General features: G+C 50.3%; 1 protein-coding gene across 8 annotated transcripts in view; it reads right to left on the bottom strand.

Moving 5' to 3' along the window:
- LOC133754348 (katanin-interacting protein-like) overlaps nucleotides 1-22,472 on the bottom strand; it is a 65,871-nt gene extending 43,399 nt beyond the window's left edge. For 4 of the 8 annotated variants that reach the window (XM_062184822.1, XM_062184823.1, XM_062184821.1 and 1 more), the window contains exon 1: nucleotides 22,283-22,472. In XM_062184822.1, the coding sequence (XP_062040806.1) occupies nucleotides 22,283-22,289 (7 nt within the window). In that variant the 5' untranslated portion in view covers nucleotides 22,290-22,472. The remainder of the gene's footprint in view (nucleotides 1-22,282) is intronic. The other 4 variants (XR_009865218.1, XM_062184824.1, XM_062184825.1 and 1 more) reach the window with 4 other exon arrangements.
- Nucleotides 22,473-22,534: the final 62 nt, after the last annotated feature.

The following is a 22,534-nucleotide window of genomic DNA, read 5'->3' as shown; positions in this document are numbered from 1 at the left end:
CCCACTCTGCTGTGCCCTCCTGACCACGTGCTTGGCTGCCCTGGGCTCTGGCACCAAGTGACACGTGGCTTTCTCCCGGGCTCTGCCCACTCGCTCTCAGAGCCGAGCAAGTGCCAGCAGCAAGATCTGAGGAGGGAAGCACCTCACAGGGCGCAGGTCCCCTGGAGGCTTCCAGGCCAGGACACTCCTGGAGGCCCCCTGCCTCAGCCAGGATGAGGCTGTAAAGACTCTGACTTCACTGCTGAGATGGACTCCCTGGGACATGTTCAACAAGCGCCCCCCCCCTCCTCTGCAGGAACCCCTAGCAATGTCCAAATGCCAGGAGCCTTCTGGGCGAGGAGGAGAGAGTGTGAGGAAGAGGGGGGAGGACCTGTAGGTTTGAGCCCAGGTCTAAGGAGGAGCCTGACTCCCCAGCACCAGCCAGTGCCTCGGGTGGGGCCCAGCCCCTCCCGCAGGGTTCTGATATTTGGTCTAGAAAGGGAGCGGCCTTGACTAGGGCCTTGGGATTTATGAAGATGGCAGAATTTCAGTGCCCCTGGCCCCTCACCTTAGGAGTCAGCAGGTGCATTTTAACAATAGAACCACTGTGTCTGGCTGTCTGGCACGCAATGCCCTGTGTCCTAGCAAAACACCCTGCTCTTCTGGGAAATCCTCTCCTCACTCCTTGGCCTGCTAATCCAAGTGGAACTGAGTTCCCTCCCAGGGGCAGACGGAGCTGTGACGCAGGCCTGGTCAATCAGAGCATGGTTCATGGTGACTGGTTCAGGGGAACCCAAGAAAGGCAACAACAGGCGTCAGATCGGAAGCGGGAGCTTCTGGTAACTCCCGGTACTCCACGGGGCACAGGAGGAAAAGCAGAGCTGAAAGCAATGCGTCCTCTGACGTGGTCTGAGCCGCTGGGCCCAGCCACAGCTGAACGTAGGAGAGCAAGTCATGGAACCGGGATGGGGCCAGGCAGTGGGTGCAGCTAAGACAATGCCTGGGAAGCCCGCGTCCCATGTCAGAGCGCCTGCTTTGCGCCCAGGCCTCTCCACTTCCCATCACAGCTTCCTGCTAACACGCACCCTGGCAGGCAGCTCGAGAGGACTCAAGGGCTCGGGTCCCTGCCACCCACGTGGGAGACCTGGATGGAGTTCCAGGCTCCAGTCTTCAGCCTGGCCCAGCATCAGGGGATGGATGATCTCTGTTTTTCTCTCTCTCTGTCTGTCTTTCCCTTAAAATGAAAATAAATTTGAGAGAGAGAGAGTTGGGAAGAAGACAGCTTTGCCTCTGATTTGAATTTTAAAATACAGGGAAGGGCTCCAGCACTCCAGGAGAGGGCCCAGGTATCTTTTGCTTCTGCAGTTTTCCCAACCTCGCCTCCCAGCGGTTCAACAACACCCTGGTTTCACCAACATCACCAAGGGGCAAACGCAGGTTTGCAGTGGGCATTCAGGCCCAGAGTCGGCAAAGTCCTCACTGAGCACTGACTGCACAGAAGCTTCTGGAAGCATGGCAAGACGGCGAAGAACACCTAAACACCGCTCTGAACATTCTGTTCCATTTTGCTGAAAGTTCTAAAACACAGTCCATCAATTAAGTACACACACACATACACACACACAAAACAGAAATAAATAAATTTTTTTAAAAAAGAGGCCAGGATTTAGGGCCCAGAAGATCTGGTAGTTGTATTTGATCATGACCTACCAACGCCTGCTGCTCATGGGCAGGAGCTAGTATGGCCAGCTCCCAGAACCCCCTGGCTACACCTGCTCTGGCTGTCAGCCCCAGGATTCCGAGGGGGTCCTCAGGCTAGCCATATATAGGCCATACGATGCAGAGCCAGGAGCCAGAGATAGGCCTGAGCTGGCAGAGACAAAGTGGGCTGGAGGCCAGGGTGGCTAGTGGCCCAGAGAGTTCCAGCAGTGCTGAGGGGCAAGCAAGACACCGGCAGGGCCCAGAGCAAGGGCAGAGAGTGGGAAGGACACAGCCAGTCCAAGCAAGAACGTGGCCACGCCTGCAGTCTGGCCGATGCCCTTGCTTTCCTGATCACACCAGCTCCAAGGAATACAGTCCTGGCCGAAGCTGACTCCCTGTGGGACCTTGGATAAGTCACAGGATCTTGTAGGGCCATAGATTCCTTCTATTTTCTTTTTCAAATGAGAGTTGGGCTGAATCATCTCTAGGTTTGCTTTTCATCTCTAAAATTCTATTACACCAATAAAGAACAGTAAAAAAAAAATTAAGGTGGTCCATAAAAACAAAATATTACTACAAAGAACACAGAGCTTAACTACTGAAATTTGAACGCAAATCTCTCCACTGGAGTTCATTAGAAGCTTCTTTACTCATGAAATTGGAAAATAATTCGCTTACTTTCCAATGAAGATAATTCGCTCTAATTATGAGCATTTGTTACCTAACCACCCTGGAAGACAGGTTGGCCCAGTCCCCACACCCCTGAGCCTCTCTGCTCCAGGTAGCTAGACGCTGCATCCAGGTTACACTACGCCTGTCTGTTGCACTTAGCTTCTTTGAGTATCTTCCTACCTTCTATCTCATTTATTCTCACAACAATTCAGGCAGGGAAGTGGAAGAAGGTGACATTAATATCAATATATGCCGCTTGCAAAATTAAGGGGTGTTCCTCTGCATTTTGCAAGGTGACCTGCCTGCTTGGGCTGGGAAGCAATAAATAAGATCGAATGTAAATGAAACGTGCGTACTATACTTTCTAGAATAGATGTATGCCTGCAGGAAAAGAGAACGAACAAAATAAAGTGACTGCATGGAATCTTTGTAAATATAATCCTATTCTCCCACGTACGGTTTTAGAAGGGTTTTATCTGCACTCAGAATTTCCTTTCAATGGTCCCAAGACTGTGATGCGTCAGTTTTACTTTCTGTAGATACAGGTAATAAGCACTGCTTCCATTTAGAGGGGAGTCACATCGTCCTCGGAGGACTTTCAGAAGTCATCAGGCGAGGGAAAAATCAGTGTCAAAATTACCTTTGAAAAAGAGCCTTCACCTCCCGAAAAGTACAGCCTTCGGGATACAGCTTTTTATAGCCATTGCTGTGATGAATGTGCATGTGTAATTTTGGTGCATATGGAAATGTATAGTACATGATAGAAATACATATGCAAGCTATAATTTTATGGTATTCTTAATTAAACTATTCATACTGTAACTACTCCATCTTCCCTCTTCGGGTGGGAGGAGAGTGATGAGGGTGCAGGCAAGGGCCCAGCACCAAGTTCACAGAAGTTGAATGCCTGGCGGATGCAGCTTCAACATACTGGGCACCTACTCTGCGGCCAGCACCTATGCAGAGGCATCATCTCCTGCGTCTTTACCACCACTCCTTTAGACCAGCACTCAGCACACTTATTCTGTAAAGGACTGGATAGAAAATATTCTTGACTGTGAAGGCTATAAGGATATAAGGTCTCTGATGCAACTCCTCAGCTCTGCCACCAGAGCCCAAAAGCAGCCACAGGCAACATGTAAACAAACGGGTGTGGCTGTGTTCTAATACAACTTCACTTATAAGAGCAAGCAGCAAATCAGATGTGGCCCAAGGGCTGTGGCTGGCCGACTCTTGTTTTAGATGCACAGCTCTGTTCTCATGGGTACAAAGCAAAGAGGGAGAGAATCAAGCTGAGGGCCAGTGATTGAACTGCTTGTAGAAGGTCACAGAAATGCAGATTCAGGGCTCAGCATGCGGCTAACTGCCGTCATTACCATCATTATGTTAGCCTCATCACCACGGCCATCATCACCACCACCGCCATCACCATGGGAGTTCACTTTTAGTCTGGATCTACAGTGGGCCAGGCACCCGGGCTCCAGGCTGAGCAATACATCAACTCATTGACTCCCCACAGCTACCCTGTGAAACAGGCACTCTTCTCTATTCTACTTGTCAGAGGCACACAGTGAGTCCAAAGAGTTCAGGACACTTACCCGGTGTCACACAGCTGGCAAGCGGAGGAGCTTCCCTTTCCATCTGGGCAATTCGGCCTGAGCCTGCACTGCGAACCACCACAGACTAGACTTCTCTCAGCCTGGTCCTGAGACCAGTGCAAGAACGAAGTCAGTCGCAACAGTTCACGGGGAGAGGGAGCCCGTGGGAAGGAACTCTGCTGTGCTGCACCTTTTGACTGTGCTTTGATTCCCCGAGCAGTTAATAAGGGGGGTTGAGGAAAATGACTCCCCAGCGGAGTTGGGGTTCCCTTCCAGCCAGATGGTGCCCTGAGGAGCCCTAGAAGACAGCAAGGTGCCCGCCGGCGCCAAGGCTCAACAGGCTAATCCTCCGCCTTGCGGCACACCGGGTTCTAGTCCCGATCGGGGCGCTGGATTCTGTCCCGGTTGCCCCTCTTTCTGTCCAGCTCTCTGCTGTGGCCAGGGAGTGCAGTGGAGGGTGGCTCAAGTGCTTGGGCCCTGCACCTGCATGGGAGACCAGGAGAAGCACCTGGCTCCTGCCATCGGATCAGCGCGGTGCGCTGGCCGCAGCGCGCCAGCCACGGCGGCCATTGGAGGGTGAGCCAACGGCAAAGGAAGACCTTTCTCTCTGTCTCTCTCTCACTGTCCACTCTGCCTGTCAAAAATAAAATAAAATAAAAATAAAGAAGACAGCAAGGTGCCTGCAAAGCCAAATGCGGAGAGGTGGGCTTGACATTACACACTGGCTCCCACCGTGGCAGCAAAGGCTGGACTTGGGAGAACAAAGGTGGCTCAGAGGAAATCCTATAGGCAAAGAAAGCCTAGGCTGGAACCTTCCGGTCACAAAGAACATGCTTCTCTCCAGTGGGGTGACAATGCTGCCACTGGGTTACCAAAACGCGAGGCAACTTAGTCCTTTTGTTGGCCACATTGGAGGGCTCCTGCTGCACTCACCTGATATATCTATGAAATTTAATTTACATGACACACATCCCATGGAGGGACTGCTTTCTCTCACCTAGATGGATTGGTAAAAATCCAGAGATTTGCCAGTATATTCTTGGCAAGGTCTGGTGGAGCACAAAATGGCCCAGCCCTGTGGAGGGTATCTTGGCAACACTGTCAAAAGCACAAATGCATTTTCCCTTTGAGCCAGCTAAATTGCTACCAGGAATGTGCTGTGAAGAAACACCTCCACAAACAGGAAGACGCACATGCACAAGGTGTTCACGGCAGCATAATTTGCAATAGCAAAGACAGAAAAAACCAGAAATCCATCCCCGTAGGGAACTGCTGAATAAATATGGTGAATCCACACAATGGCACGGGAGCTCGTGAAGCTGGAAGAAAAACCAAGCAAGCTCCTTATAGTCTACCACATATAAATCCTTAAGAGATGGCCATATTTTAAATGAAGAAAAGAGGGGGCCAGAAAGTATATGGGGCATGCACCTCTTTTCCAAGAAACCGGGTGAGGAAGACTATATACTCGTATTGATTTTATTTGTATAAACAATTACCCGGGAAGTGACTTCTCCATGTAGACTTTAATATTATTTAAATTTTTGAATGACTTATTTGGATCTATTTCCTATTCCATAAACTCAAACTTAAAATATTACACAGCCAAAAGCTGATGCTATGGTTTGGATAAGGTTTGAGCATCCTTCCCTTCCCCAAGTTCATGGTTCCCAGGGTGGCAGCACTGGATGATGGTGTAGATCTTTGGGAGCTGGAGCCTAGTAGAAAATCCTTAGGGCAACTGGGAGTATGCTATAAAAAGGGGTTCAGGTGTTTCTCATGGAATTCTGGCTGGTGTTCCCAGCCCCACGTGGGCTCCTAATTCCTCTCTTGCCACATGATTCACCTACACACACCTGCCTCTAAAATTTGCCAAAGGGCACAATAGAGGGTGGGTGTCCTCACCAGAGCCTGCACCATGCTGCTTAGACCACCAAAACTGTGACCTAACTAAACCTCTTTTCTCTATAAAGTTAGCATGCCCCAGGTGTTCTGTTACAGTGATGAAAAACTCTAATACAGCTGAACTCAATTTAAAAAAAAAGATAATAAGAGGTGCTGTAGACCCCAGAGCGGGTGGGCAGCCTGGCACAGGGAAATGGAGTGGCTTCCCTGAACCCCAGGACACTGCAGCTTGCCAGAAAGAGAAAACCTTATTTTTGGAGGACAAATTGCCTTCTTTTAAGAGATCAATCTATAATGTGTGAGAGATAAGAACAAAATGATGGCAAAATACAGTTTCTGGAAATTGAAACAACCGTTTCTTCGCTAAGCCAATCTGCTACTGGTGAGGGTCATGTTCTTACGAAATGGCTGGAAAAGATGAAAAAGGAAAAAAGGAACAAAGACAAAGGGCAAAAAAAAAAGTCAAGATCTGTCCAAATGGGCTTTCTGGAAATCGTGATTTCACCTGGGTCAGGTTTCATGATTGCTTCGTGTGCACCTGCCACTGCAGGGTCCTTTCCTGGGTCACAGCTCCTGGGCTTTCCTACCTGTTTGTGGCAACAACAAAGCCACAAGGCTCGGAGAGGCAAAGCAACTTGCTCAAGGTTACAGAGCAAGGAACGGGAAGAACACGGGTTTACCCTGTGCTCAGGACACTCACTACACCCTGCTTCCTGTCTGCACACCAAGTTCATGAACAAAAGCAGCCCTGGACCCACTGCCCTTACTACCCGCACCCTAGCACGTCCTCAGCTCCAGCCCAACTTCCTGCAAGCTCCCTGAAACTAAGATTCTGGCACTTACTGAGACTCACGTCTGTAGCCGCCAGACAGAAGTGGCAGGGTGGGAACAGGACTGCCTGGAGAGGAGGCAGCTGCCCACCCTATCCAGGGAATAACTGGTTAGTTTCAGCTGCCAGCTTCCCCCCGACAAAACAGACTTGGTCTTGGTGAATTCAATTTTTCTTAATAAATTGTAAATCCAGTCTTCTGAGAAAGCTTCTAATGTTATTTATTTGCTTAGATAATTATTTATTTAAATGGCAGAGTGACAGAGAGAGAGAGAGAGAGAGAAGGAGAGATAGAAAGGAAGAGAGGGATCTTCCATGTGCTGGTTCACTACCCAAATGTCCACAACAGCCAGGCTGGATCAGACTGAAGCCAGAAGCCTGGAACTCCACCTGGATCTCATGTGTGAATGGCAGGGGCTCAAGCACTTGGCCATCTTCTCCTGCTTCCCTGGACATTAGTAGGGAGCTAGACAGGAAGTGAAGCAATCAGGACTTGAACTGTGGACCATATGGGATGTCAGCGTCACAGGTGGCGGCTTAACCCACTGTGTCCCAACGTTGGTAGAGGCTTCTCATGTTTAATGTGGACAAGTAATTAAAAAAAAATTTAAAGCTCAACAAATAGGCTTCTCATTTTCAATCTAGTAGGCAATTAAGACAAAAGATTAGAAAATATCCCACTTTTCAAAACCATGACAGCCGGCCCTCGATATCTGCAGGTTCTGCATCCACTGATTTAACGAACCTTGGGCTGAAAATACTGATGGGGCTGATGCTTGGCATAGCAGTTAGGATGCTCACCTCCCACACTGGATTGACAGGTTTCAGTCTTGGCTCCAGCTACTGATCCAGTTTCCTGCTAATGTACACCCTGGAAGGCAGCAGATGATGGCCCGAATACTTGGGTTCTCTACCACCCACATGGCAGAGGCTGGAGTTCCTGGCTCCTGGCTTCAGCCTGGCATTTGGGGAGTGAACCAGTGGATGAACAATCTATATCTGTCTCTCTGTCTCCTAAATTAAATGAAAATAAATGTTAAAATATGCAGATGAAAACTACATCTGTACTGAACATACGGCCTTTCTTTCTAGTCTTGGTATTAACCACTATTCACACAGCATCTACACGTAGGAGGTAATGGAAGTCGCCTGCAGGTGATTTAAAGCATAGGAGATGTGTTTAGGTGGTCTGCTAGCACAGCACCAGGGTATATAAGGCACTTGGCCATCCTTGAATTGTGGCATAGGGAAGGGGGAAGCCTTAGCACCAGTCCCCCATGGATAACAGGAAATGACTAATTTTTTATGTTTATTTTATTTTCATCTAGGCACAATGAGGAAGTCAGATGGACAAAAACAATCTTAGATCTTCCATCCGCTGGTTCACTCGCCAAATGTCCACAACATCCAGGGCCGGGACAGGCCAAGCCAGGATCCAGGAACTCCATCTGGGTCTCCCATGTAGAAGGCAGGGGCCCTAGTACTTGGACCACCACCTGCTGCCTCCCAGGATGCATTAACAGGAAGCTGGATAGGAAGCAGACTAGCTGGGACTTGAATCGGACACTCCAATATGGGACGCAGGTGTTGGAGGCAGCGGCTTATCCCTCTTCCCCACAACTCCGGGAATAACTGTATTTATTAAACCTGGATGCCCTGGGCCTCTTCTGAGGGCACCTCCTTAACCTCCTTAAGGCCATCCCATGAAAAGAACAGAAGTCTGCTGGACAGAGGGCAGGGCTGTTGGAACACTGGCTCTGCCGCACAACCTTTCCCTTCACTGCCGACGTGCGCCTCCCGACTGGTTCCAAGCCCAAATTTCCATTCTTTCTGCTGAAAGCCTGAAACAATATCCCTGTCACTCGGCCGGCGCCGTGGCTCAACAGGCTAATCCTCCGCCTTGCGGCGCCGGCACACCGGGTTCTAGTCCCGGTCGGGGCACCGATCCTGTCCCGGTTGCCCCTCTTCCAGGCCAGCTCTCTGCTTGGCCCGGGAGTGCAGTGGAGGATGGCCCAAGTGTTTGGGCCCTGCACCCCATGGGAGACCAGGAGAAGCACCTGGCTCCTGCCATCGGAACAGCGCGGTGCGCCGGCTGCAGCGCGCTACCGCGGCGGCCATTAGAGGGTGAACCAACGGCAAAAAGGAAGACCTTTCTCTCTGTCTCTCTCTCTCTCTCACTGTCCACTCTGCCTGTCAAAATAAATAAAATATCCCTGTCACTCTTCCTTTGCATTTTTGCTGTAACCAGAATTCCCAGGGCCCGGTTTACTGCCAAATTACCTGAGATAAACAAGTCATGCTAAGATCCTTTTTCCCTTTCCAAACCCAAACAGCAGCTGGCAGCTAGAAACGGTTATTTATAACCTGTGCACCGCGCCTCGCACTTGCTTCGTTGAGGAATGCTTAGCCGGGCATTCTTGGGCCGGCTTCGTAATTGGATGAGAGCCTGGGGAAGACGTCGTGTGGCTGGGGACTCATTCCCTCCTGGGAGTCCTCTAAGACCCAACACTGGAGTCTGCTGTCTGGGTTAAGACAGCGCATGCCAAACACTTAGAACAGGGCTCTACGTAGTGCAGGTGCTCAGCTGCTCATCCCCTCCTCCAGAAACGACCATCAGAGGCTCTCCGTGAGTTCTAGGCAACTTGGGCTCCCAAATATATCCTGAGGGTGTCCATTCTCCCACTCTCCAAGCCCCCAGAATCCCTCCTTGGAATTTTTCACTGGGCATCTAGTAGGTCTCCAGCAGCCATAGCACAGTAAGACCATACCACTTGCTGGCTTGACTCTCCAACGCTTCCCTCTGTGAACACCCACACAGCTTGCCCTGGCTGCCCAGGCTCAGCATGGCCTGGCCCAGGGCACAATCCAGACTTCTCCTCTCCTTCCTCGAGGGCACGCTCCTGCAGCCCCACCTGCCCATCTTCGGCCCCTTCCACCCAAGATTCCTCCCCGCCTCCCGGCCCTGGCCTTCTCCTTTCCCTTGTTCAGGAGCCCTCGCTTCCCTCGGTCTCAGCAATCAGATCCAAGCTAGAGGGACTCGGTTCCTTGCAGCGAACTCGTCCTTCCGACTTGCATCTTCTGCACAGCACTTATCTGATCTCTTTCCTATTAATGTGTCTGTGGTCTGTCTCCCCCACTAAATATCAGCGCTACAAAATCGGAGGCAGCTGCCTGAATTTATCATCACTGAATGGCCCACACCCAGAAGAGTGCTTGGACAGGTGCAGGCACGAATGGGTGAATGGTGGGGTTTCTGAACGGACGCTGCGGAAAGAGCCGGGGGGCGGGCCTAGGAGCTGCAACAGAGACTGCATGCTCTCTCACGGTGTGCCCTCCTGCCCCTTTCCCCCTGCTCCCTCTGGGATGTGGAAACAAAATATGACAGAGGAAGTCTAATACCCCCTTGGAGATAATTGGAAAGTATTGATTTCTTTCTGTTTGAAACGGTAAAGATAAGTAAATGTCACACTTCTGTAATCGAGTCAGTGGCTTATGGGACAACTGCTTCCCAGGCGGAAATGTATTTCCGTCTGCTTCTGTATCCATCACACAAGCACCTAAACCCATGCCTGCACCGCGCTCCAAACCAGCCCCGTCCACCCACCCCAGCTCCCCACAGGATACAAGTGAGGACTGTGGGTTTGTGAAAATGGGTGTGGACGAGGGGCTTCATGAAAAACTCACGTTCTCCATTAGGTCCATTTCCTCACAAGCTTTCTGTAGCCCCCATGTGTACACAGATACAAATTAAAGTGCCTTTTTGCCCCCCCACCACAGTGATCTGTCAAACTGCCTTGAGTAATATGGGATATAGTCATGAGCTCTCCCAGAATCCTAAGGGAAAAGATGTGCTCCTGCCCCGCCGATGTTCACTGTGTGCCTACTGAGCGCCAGTACCCCTCCAAGGGCTTCAGACAGATGATGTCCTGTGATCCTTACAGCCGCCCATAGGAGGCTCCTTTTGACAACCTCTACTTGCAGTGGAAGGGCCTAGACATTGAGAGAGGGCGTGACTGACCCCTGAGGCCACAGAGCTGGGCAGAGGAGTCAGAATGCAAACCATCCACAAGCTCCACCCTTTCCTCTCCAGCACCAGGAGGGCTAGGGCTGGGCAGCAAGCCCACGGAGAGAGGGAGAGAAGGATCAACTCATCTGCTGTCCTGGTTTTTCAGTTTCCTTCCTCAGGCCTAAAAATGAAACTTCCATGTGCAGGGAAGCCAGGGGCAGAGCCTTGCACAGCACAGGCCCCTGGTGGGGGGGTTGGGGGGGGGGGGAGAACAGCGTGGAAGGCACTAGACTGAAACTGATCAGGGCCTTGTGTCCACAGCCCAGGCTGCCCATGGGCAGCTACTCAACTCCCCTGGGCCTGAGCCTCTGCATCTGCCACATGACAGTGTTCAGACTTGCTCCAAAGTCCCTTACTGACTGAATCCAGCCCACACACATCTGTCTGGTCTCCATGTCAAAAAAAAAAAAAATTAATTTTTTCAGCCAACATTTAAAACTTGGACTATCTCACATTTTAAAATCTGGAGATCTGGATTTTCTTGAAAAATCAAAAGATCTGGCAGTGCAAGGCCTGCCTTCCTGCCTGGCACCCGTCACAGGGAACCGAGAGTGGCAGCCCACCAGCTGGCATGGTGCTCTCTGATTCCCAACCCTAGCTCTTCTGGTTGTCTCCCTGCCACCAAAGTCAAGTCCAGGGTGCCATTCACCAGCAAGTCTGAGAGGTGCCCCCCAAAGAGAAGATGAAAGTGAAGATCCATGTGTCCACATCTTCAGCACAAATGAGTCCCACCATCACTGTCACCATCACCACCATCACTGTCACCATCATCACCACCACCACCATCACCATCATCACTATCATTGTCACCATCACCATTATCACTACTATTACCACCATCACCATCGCTATCACTATTATCACTACCATCACCATCACCGTTATCACCACCATCACCACAGCTAACACTAACTGTGCCAGGCCCAAACCTAAGGGCTTTGTATCTATTGACACATTTCATGCTCTAATTACACATGAAAAAAATGGAAGAGGCCACATGCTTCAAGAAATGAGCAGACAACAGATTTCTTTATGAGACTGAATAATATTCCTAGATATGCGAAGTATATTAGGTGTTGGAAGAAAACCAACAGAAGCAGCATAATGACATTAACCCTGCTATGGCTGTCATTCATATACAACCTGGCCCTGCAGGCCTCTACGTTGTGATTGTGATCCCTGCAGGGGTCTTCAGGGTTCTGAGAGACCTTGGGGGCCCCAGAATGGGAGCCTGACCATAACTATCAAGTCCTTTACAGGGTGAAGACCAAAATCCAGGAGGCAGGAACACAATTTGGGTCTCCCATGGGGGTGGCAGGGACCCAAGTGCTTGAGCCACCGCCTGCTGTCTCCCAGAGTATGCGACAGCAGGAAGCTGGGATCAAACCAAGGTACGCTAATATGGGACATGGGTGTGTTCCTACATCTAGGTAGCCTGGGCCTGTTAGAAGAGGGAACACACAGAGAATGCATGGCAAGTGCAGAGAGTTTAGCAAAGCGCTGTAGTCTCTGCAGGTGGGCAATTTCCTGCCAGATTGCATTCACCCACAGCTTTCCCATCTCTGAAGATGATTAAGTCTGGGAATCCATCAGCTAAGGGTGGTCAAGGTCACAGCGGGTTCCAAAGTGAGGCAGGAGCTGGGAGTGAAAGTTAACTTCACGGGGATTGGAAACAGGGGGAGGGTAAGAATTCCCCCTGGAAAGTAGGGGGAGAGGCTGTGGGTTCAGTAAAGGCAGCTGGGCCAGACTGTGGTACTAGGACAGGTTCCAAGTATTCAAAGGACAGTATCTAGGGGACCCCGGTTGTCCACTGGAAACAAAGGGAGCAGCAAAGGTCTCCAGAAGCGTGGGCCTTTTTTTAAATTTATTTTTATTTATTTATTTATTTTTTGACAGGCAGAGTGGACAGTGAGAGAGAGAGACAGAGAGAAAGTCTTCCTTTTCCGTTGGTTCACCCCCCAATGGCCGCTGCGGCCAGCGCACCGCGCTGATCCGAAGCCAGGAGCCAGGTGCTTCTCCTGGTCTCCTATGTGGGTGCAGGGCCCAAGCACGTGGGCCATCCTCCACTGCACTCCCGGGCCACAACAGAGAGCTGGACTGGAAGAGGGGCAACCGGGACAGAATCCAGCGCCCCGACCAGGACTAGAACCCGGGGTGCCGGCGCCGCAGGTGGAGGATTAACCTATTGAGCCACAGGGCTGGCCAGCATGGGCCTTTTTTCTGTGTGCTGTCATGAGCCTGGCTAGCCAGGTGCTAGGGGACCAGCTGGTACAGCCCTTTCCTGGCTACCATGTCGACCCAGTAAACACGTGCCAGGCTGTGTGCCAGATGTCGGGCATACAAAAGAACAAGAGCAGGCCCTGACCCTCAAAGAGGGAACAGGGCATGGAGTCCAATTCTAGGGGATCCTGCCGTCAGGGAGGGGACGCAGGTCACTGTAATCTGTAGCCAGGGGGTGGGGTGGTGGCAGGGGGAGTGACTTCAAGGAAGGACCCAGCTTGCAGATAACACAGCCTGGGCAAGGTGTGGAGGCGGGAAAGGATGTAGTGTGCTCAAGAAGTGGCTTCAGGGGCCTATGGGGAAGCCAGTATGCTTATGCAGGAAGTGAGCACCTGCTGACTGGCACCACGAGCCACAAGGAGTCAAACCATCAGCCTGTTTCCAAGGTCAAAGGAGTGAGCCCTGTTCAGCCCTGGGGGATCAGGTCTGGGTGACAATGCTGGCACGGCAGGGCCAGTTGCTTAGGAGGAGGAGCTTGGAGCTATTTAGAGAGCACTTTATCAAAGAATGAGGAAGTATGGCTACTGACATATTCAGGGCCAGCATTCTGCTTTCTTGTTTGCTTTTCTGAAAGGCAGAGGGACAGAGAGCTCCCACCTACCGGTTCACTCCCCAGATGCCAGGAACACAATCCAGGTCTCCCACGGGGGTGGCAGGGACCCAATTACTTGAGCCATCACCTGCTGCCTCCCAGGGTCTGCGTTAGCTGGAAGCTGGAATTGGTAGCTGAAGCCAGGAATCAAACTCAGGTACTCTGATATGGGACATGGGCATCCTAACTGCTACACTAAATGCCCACTCGCCAAAGCACCTTGTTTATCAGGAGACACAAGAGTTCAGATTTTTATAAGCACTATTTCTGACTCTGGGAAGATACACCTTTGGGCCCAGGGCAGTCTGGTATAAAACTTCTGGGCTTGAAGCAGGTGTCTAAAGAGGAGGCTGAAGAGGAACTGCTTCCCCACAGCAGTCTCCAGGGAAAGGTGCTATGTCCACAGGGCAAGTGTTCAGACTGCAAGGGTCAGGCTGTTCAAAACCCCATGGGGCATCAGCAGCCGCACTTTCTCACTCTTTGATAAAGTGCTCTCTAAACAGCTCCAAGCTCCTCCTCCTAACCAACACCACTGCTCCTTGTAAGGCCTCTCCTACTTGGAAACAGAGGAGTGGTCCCAGGGCCAGACCCTGCAGGAGCCAAGGCAAGTCAAGGAGTTCATTCAGCAGCCCGCGGGGCAAGCCCTGCCCATGGGCACAGCCTCCAGGGAGTGAGAAACTGGCCTTTGATGACATACTCCAGAGTGCACACTTGTCTGGGTGGAGCCCTGGCTCTGCATCCACTAGCTAACCGTGTGGTGTGAAACGGGCACAATCACGGTACCATACTGAGCTGTTTCAAGAATGCAACTCACATTCTCTATGGCAGCAGTCAGCAGGTTTATCTTGCAAAGGGCCAGCCAGCGAACATTCTGGCCCCGTGGGCCAGACAGTCTCTGTCACCACAGTCACCTCGGCCAACATGCCGTGAAAACAGCCATAGACACGAGATGCCAGTGGGTACAGCTTTATTTACAAATAAAGGGACTTGACGAACGTTATCTCCTAGGGACTGCCACGATGGGCTGTAGTTATCTATGCCTGGCTTTTCCCACCCGATTCTGAAGTTCTTACAGGCAGTAGTGACAGTCTGTCTTTCAGACCAGAAAAACCAGGCCTTGCACAGTGTGGCACACAACGAGGCCCAGCGGGACTTCCAAGGTTCTCAAAGTTGCCACTACAGCAGGCTTGTAACTTCAAATGCCGGCAGGCCCAGGCAGGGCAGAGTCGCGACTAGAGAGCTGGCCAGTGAGGCGTGCCGTGGGCTGGGAGAGAGTGCCTGCCTTCTAAAGGGGGCGGTCTCCGCTCAGCTCTGGTGGTGAGTGGCTACCGGGCAGAATTCTGACTCTCTGTTAATAGACTTTACTGATATTTTCTTTTTAAAGATTTATTTATTTATTTGAAAGAATTACAGAGAGAGGTAGAGCCAGAGAGAGAGGTCTTCCATCTACTAGCCCACTCCCCAAATGAGCACAATGGCCAGAGCTGAGCTGATCTGAAGCCAGGAGCCAGGAGCTTCTCCAGGTCTCCCACGTGAGTGCAGGGGCCCAAGAACTTGGGCCATCTTCTACTGCTTTCCCAGGCCATAGCAGAGAGCAGGATGGGAAGTGGAGCAGCTGGGACTCAAACAAGCACCCTTATGGGATGCCAGCGCTGCAGGCTAGGGCTTTAACCCACTGTGCCACAGCGCTGGCCCCAGATTTTACCGATATTTTCAACAAAACCTCATAATCAGATTCTTACGAGAAATCTGCCACTGTTTCGATGTTGACAACTAATTTAAAAAACTAATTCAAAATTTAAAAAATCATCACGGGCCAAGGAAACACTTCCATGGATGACTATTTTGCAATCTGAGATAAAGGGTTCATTTTCAAGTTGGCTACATCTCTATTTTTAAGGCTAAAGTTTTTTTTTTTTTTTAATATTTCTTTATTCATTTGAAAGTCAGAGTTGCAGAGAGAAGGAGAAACAGAGAAAAATCTTCCATCTGCTGGTTCACTCCCCAAATGGCCACAACAGCCAGAGCTGGACCAGTCAGAAGCCAGGAGCTTCTTTCAGGTCACCCACACGGGTGCAGGGGCCCAAGCACTCGTGCCATCTTCTACTGCTTTCCCAGGTGCATTAGCAGGGAGCTGGACTGGAAGTGGAGTGGCCAGGACTTGAACCACTGCCCACATGGGATGCCAGCGCCGCAGGCGGTGGCTTTACCCATTATGCCACAGCGCCTGGCCCCCAAGGCTAAAGTTTTTAAAGACTTGTATCTTCAAACAAATTCACTCTACAGAAAAGTTCCAAGAACAGTACAGCGAGCTGCTATCTCCCCTTCCCCTGGACTCCGGCTGACTCATTTTGGCATCTCTGGATTCCAGTGCACAGAAGGCACTGAAATGCTATTCACTCACGGAACAAACACCATCAGGGAAAAACAAGCAAAACGAAGTGTGCCAGGTTCCGGCGAGCAGCAAGCTAAAGTGGCGGGGCAGAACGCACGCTGAAAAACTTCGAGAGGAAAAGACAGGCATCAGATGGACAGACAGGAGCAATGAAGACAACAGGACAGACACACAGACCACGCGGAACGCACATTTATTTGGCCTACTGAATGTTTGCTTGGGTTTATTCTGTCTGGTTTTTGCCTGGTTTATTCTGAGTAGCAAGAGAAACACACAAATCACCAGGAGCCCAGGTAAATATCACACAAGACAGAACAGGCCAGACACACAGACTTGCATCCAAACCTTACCAATCACCCAGCGCCTTTTTTATAGTTTGGGATTATTTGGACAAGCCGGGTGAAATTTCATGTTGGTATTATTAATTCTCTGAGAAAGTGTGCTAAGCAAATGAACAGTACAAACAGGCAAGTGTTGAGTATTTGCTCTGGGGCCAGCAAAAGCAAATGCACAGCTTTAAAATCCTCCCTAATTACACGGATGCGCTGAACTGCTGTCTAATTATTATGTTCCTCAAAGACCGAGTACTTCTTTTTTTCCCCCTAAACCATCTCATACTTTAAAAGCACTGGGGAAAACCTGACTTTAACACAAAGGTGAGCATTTTCAGAAAGAAGACTCAAGTCCTGCCAATTACCTTTATGTAAATTTAAAAAAATGTCAAACATGGGGTTTTGACTTAAGCAAAGAGTGAGCTAATGACAAAGGTCACTAATTGCTAGAGACCTTCCTCAGAAGTGCCTCCGTCTCCTCTGAGCATGGCGGAGGGAAGCTGCAGACAATCACAGCACCCGCCGCCATGTAGAACCGTGTTTTTATGCACCAGACGGGGCCGCACGCTCTTTCATCCACTCTTCACTGACGGGGGTCTTCTTCATCATCCCCATTTCACTGACAGAAAAACTGAGGCTCCAAGAGGACAAAGGACATGTCTGGGATTCAAATCCACGGCTGCACGGCCCCTAAGACCTCAGCGCATCACACACTGTGTCACCGAGACAGACAGGCGGGAGCTGCTCAAAGTCAAATCCGACGGGCCAGGGAGAATGTCCTAGAAAGCTGTAGTGATCCTGGCATGCAGAATCAATCAGACTATAACCCGGATGGGGGCACCTGCTAGACATGGGGAGGCTTTCATCAGTCTGGGAAGTAAACATCTTTTTTTTTTTTTTTTTTTTTTTTGACAGAGTGGACAGTGAGAGAGAGAGAGAGAGACAGAGAGAAAGGTCTTCCTTTTTCCGTTGGTTCACCCCCCAGTGGCCGCTCCGGTGGCGCCCTGCGGCCTGTGCACCGCGCTGATCCGAAGCCAGGAGCCAGGTGCTTCTCCTGGTCTCCCATGCAGGTGCAGGGCCCAAGCACTTGAGCCATCCTCCACTGCACTCCCTGGCCACAGCAGAGAGCTGGAGAGGAAAAGGAGCAACCAGGACAGAATCTGGCGCCCCAATCAGGACTAGAACCCAGTGTGCCCACACCACAGGCGGAGGATTAGCCTAGTGAGCCACGGCGCCGGCCGGAAGTAAACATCTTTCTAAGAGGGCCAGGGTTAGCTTCTCTGGGTGGCTAGAATCACAATTCCTTAAGGCCTGCTTCACTTTACCCAATAGATACATGCCTATACAACTATGCATAAATCACAATTTTACAGACTTGGAGGGGCCGGCGCTGTGGCATAGTGTGTAAAGCCACAGCCTGTAGTGCTGGCATCCCTTATGGGTGCCAGTTCAAGTCCCGGCTGCTCCACTTCCCATACAGCTCTCTGCTATGGCCTGGGAAAGCAGTAGAAGATGGCTCAAGTCTTTGGGACCCTCCACCTTTGTGGGAGACCTGGAAGAGGCCCCTAGCTCCTGGGTTTGGATCGGCGCAGCTCCAGTCACTGCAGCCAATTGGGGAGTGAACCAGCAATGGGAGAACTCTCTCTCTCTTTCTCTCTCTCTCTCTCTCTCTCTCACTCTCTTTCCTTCTCCTTCTCCTTCTCCTTCTCTCTCTGTGTAACTCTGACTTTCAAATAAATAAATAAATCTTTCTTTAAAAAATGAAAAAACCTCTTTCTCTGTCTCTCCCTTTCTAACTCTACCTCTCAAATAAATAAATAAAATCTTTTAAAAATTATTTATTTACAAAAAAAAAAAGATTGGGAAAGAAAATGGGATTCTTTGAAGGTCATAGCTAATCTCAGGGTAAATACTTTCTTAGAATAAATTATTCCCCTTTGTAAGCAATCTGAAAATCAACAGATTCCTCCACGGGGCCACAGGCATATTCTAGGACAGGCTTCTTGAAAATGGTCTATTCCAGGGCTGGGGAACCCTTTGCCACCAAAGGCCATTTGGACATTTATAACATCAGTCATGGGCCACACAAAATTACCAACTAAAGCAGCCTGCTTTAGATCTACTAAATTTCAAGTTCTACCTTGTTGGGGACAGACCAAATTTCTTGGGCCTTCCCTGGTACAGCAACGTTTCTCAAAGTGTGTTCCACAGATCCTAGGAGGAGGAGAGGAATGCAAAGAGAAAACTGCTCTCATCATAATTCTAATCCTTCTTCCCTAAGCAAAGCCAAGTAACCTGGGTTAGAACTGCTTGTAGCTTGAATCAAGGCAGCACAGCCAAACTACACCTGTAGCCATTATATTGTTTACTGTCCCAACCTCGTAATACAACAAAAAATCACTTTCACTTCAGAATGTCCTCAGGAAACAGCAATGATTCTATTGAGCCTCGGCCCATGAGATTCTGCATAAAGACATGGGAAGTACACATAAAGCGTTTCTGTTACAAGCCAAGAACAATGGCTGATCCTAGAAAACCGACATGTGGTTGAGTTGCCAGCTGAACTAACCACCTTCAGTATGGAATGCCATTCTTCCTTGAATGAACAACTAACACACAAATTACAGTCACTCACAGCTGGGCATGGGGCAGACATTTTCACAAATATGAACCAAATGAGTCTGTCCCTTCAAGGTAACAACAGTATCTATGTCAATGATCAAAACTATTCAAGTGGAAAACTTGTTTTCATTACAGGAGTTCAATGGCTTCCCTATACTTAAAACTCTTTTAAAAAGTGAGATAGGTGATGATATTAACAAGTGTGACTTTGATTCCGTGCAATGACATTTCAAAAGTTAACTTGTGGAAGATTTGCATGCTTCAGTGAACCAACATTTTCCCAGTGACCAATAGTTTATGTTATAAAATCCTATGAGTGGGAGTCGGCGCTGTGGCACAGTAGGTTAATCCTCTGAGTGCGGTGCCAGCATCCTATATGGGCACTGGTTCTAGTTCCGGCTGCTCCACTTCCGATCCAGCTCTCTGCTGTGGCCTGGGAAAGCAGTTGAATATGGCCCAAGTCCTTGGTCCCTGCACCCAGGTGGGAGACCTGGAAGAAACTGCTGGCTTTGGATCAGCTCAGCTCTGGCCATTGCAGCCAGTTGGGGAGTGAACCAGCAGATGGAAGACCATTCTCACTGACTATAACTCTACCTCTCAAATAAATAAATAAAATCTTCAAAGGGCAAGATAGAACAGTAAATTTTACTGAAACAGAATACAAAAGCTTAATGATAAGGGTCTAGATATTGTGACTAAGCTTTAACATACTGCCACTTGCTAAGTTCTGTTATATTATCAAAGAGTGTCTACAGTTACCTAAAAAGGCAATTAAAAATATCCCTCCCTGGTCCAATGATATATCGACGATGTGTGTGTGCAAGTGCTTGTGTACTTCTTCATATGTGTGTGTATTTCTTCGTATGTATGTCTTCATCTGTATCAGCCCAAATAACATGACAAAACAGTTGGGATGCTGAAGCTGACACAAGTCTAGCTCCTTACTATTAAACCAGACACCACAGAGATTTGAGAAAATACAAAACAATGTCAGGGGTGGCACTGTGGTGCAGTAGGTTAGCCTTCGCCTGCGGTGCCAGCATCCCCTATGGGCTCTGGTTTGAGTCCCAGCTCCTCCACTTCTGACTCAGCTCCCTGGTAATGGCCTGGGAAAGCGGTGGAAAATGGCCCAAGTGCTTGGGCTCTTGCACCCAAGTGGGAGACCCAGAGAAGCTTTTGATAGGCTTAGCTCCAAATGCTGCAACCATTTGGGGAGAGAACCAGTGGATGGAAAACTCCTCCCTCTCTCTCTCTCTCTCTCTCTCTCTCTCCCTCTGTCTGTAACTCTGCCTCTCAAATAAATAAATCTTAAAAAAGAAAAAAAAAGTCATTTTTCTTACTAAATTTTTAGCGGAAATGCAACTACTTGTCCATTAAAGATAGTATCTATATTCGGATGTAACAGGTTTATTCTTGACCTGTTTAAGTGAATCCATAAATGAACGTGTTGCAATTCTGTTTCAATTTCTGACATGGCAAATGTCACAGATGTAAAACATGTAAGCAAAGCCCTTTGGAGGCAGGAGCATAAAGGCTTTCTGAGGCCGGAAGGATTGAGTATTGTTTGGTAGCAACAGTGGGTTGTCCTTTCCAAGGAGCAAACTGGTGAGAGACATTCTAGAGCACCTCTGAAGGGCAAAGGGCAAAGGGCAAAGGGCAAAGGTATCTTGACAGCTCAAGCCAGAACGTTCCAGTAAAAGCACTCTTCCAGGCTGTGTTCAGTGTGTATCAAAGGCAGGCAATTTCTTCAGGGACAAATTCCAGAGACGCCAGGGGCAGTGGCATAAAAAGAATCTAGCGCTCACTCTAAGGCATGAGTCGGGCCCATCTATCTGCGAAGTCAAATAACACTGCACTTTACATTCATGTTCTTTCCCGTGGTCAAGGCCATGATTCCAATCAAGGATCCCTGAATGGTGGCCCACAGACCACCTCTGGCCTTCAGACGGGTGGGCCAACTGGGTATTTTGAGAAACACCCTACAACTGGCTTGGAAGCTGCCTGACCAGCTTCCGGTTCACAGCCCCAAACCCAGGAGCCTCATCCTTGCAGACACTCGCGTTTGTTAGCCTCTGGACTCAAGGGCTCCCCGAAAACCCTGCCACTGAAGGACCCTTATGGGGGAGAGGGACAAGAAACTAGGCCTGGGCAGATATCAGGGGCTTCTTAAGAGGTTAGATGTTCCCCAGAGTCCAGCGGGCAGGACGTTCTCTGGGAAGGAAAAGTCAATCCCCTTCAGAGAACCTCTAGGCATGCCCAGAGCAGAGTTGCCACTCCCCTTCGGAAAGTCTCAGCACTCTCCTCAGCACTCTCCTCAGCTGGTTCCCTCAGCACTCTCCTCAGCACTCTCCTCAGCACTCTCCTCAGCTGGTTCCCTCAGCACTCTCCTCAGCACTCTCCTCAGCACTCTCCTCAGCTGGTTCCCTCAGCACTCTCCTCAGCACTCTCCTCAGCTGGTTCCCTCAGCACTCTCCTCAGCACTCTCCGGTATGCTAATTGTCCCTCCGAACCAGCCAATCCCGTGCCACCTCTGCATTCCATATGCTAATTCGTTGCCTATATAACCTGTGTGAAACTGCCGCTCAGGGCTCCTCACTGCCTGAGGTGGGGGCCCGTTTGCGCAAACGTTCAATAAAAACCTCGTGCTTTTTGCATCAACTGGTCTGGATCTTTGGGCGTCCTCCCGAGCAAGTGGGCATCTCTGCAACTGAGAGGTCCAACACCACATCTCAGACTCCGTGATCCAGCTCCAGAGTCAGAGTGCCCGGGTTCCCCGCTCACTCTGCCGCTTGCTGGCTGTCCAACTTTCGGGAGTTACTGAACTTCCGGGAGCCTCCGTTTTCCTCGCTGTAAAATGGGATAACCTTGACCTCACACGGCTGCTAGGAAGCTTAGAGAGGTGCTCGTGGGCTGTTGCTAACACTAGACTGCACACTCCCGTGCTAAGTCCCTTCCCAGGAGCGACGACTGAGCTACCCACAGTCACACTTACCTCTACCCAAACTCCCAGATCCCACAGCTCCAACCTCCCGGGACACGCAAGGTCCTCCTCGGCCCTCTACTTCTCCTTTCCCGGAGACCCTGGCCAGTCCTGGGTTCCCACACGACCACAGGTTCGGTACCGCTGACCACTCCCCCAGCCGCTTCTCCCCAACCCGGACCACTAACTCTCCCTTTCCCTCAGATCGGAGACCGCCTTGAGTCAGGAATTGGCGGTCCAGGAGTCTACGGCCTAGGCCCTTGTCTGAAGAAGACTCAGGAATGTTGAAGAGTAACTGCCCGCCCTCCCGGAGGGGCCCTTAGACACTCACCGTCCATCCTTAAAGGCGGCGGTTACGGCGGTTACGGCGGTTACGGGTGCTCGAACCGGAAGCTGCCCCTACACTGTTTGCAGTTCCCCTGGTTACTGCAGGGCTCCCGACCAATGGCGGTGGAGCGCCGCTTGCTGAGCCCGCCTCCAAAGCGAGTGACGTCACGGAGGCGCGCTAGAACGCCTCCTCAGATCCCGGGGTGCGACCCGCCTCCGGTGGCCACAGATCCTTGTGCGCAGGCGCGCTGGGAAA

This window comes from Lepus europaeus, assembly GCF_033115175.1.
Source record: "Lepus europaeus isolate LE1 chromosome 21 unlocalized genomic scaffold, mLepTim1.pri SUPER_21_unloc_6, whole genome shotgun sequence".
NCBI lineage: Eukaryota > Metazoa > Chordata > Mammalia > Lagomorpha > Leporidae > Lepus > Lepus europaeus.
The sequence above is the reverse complement of the archived record's forward strand: the minus strand, read 5'-3'. Positions and strand labels throughout refer to the sequence as shown.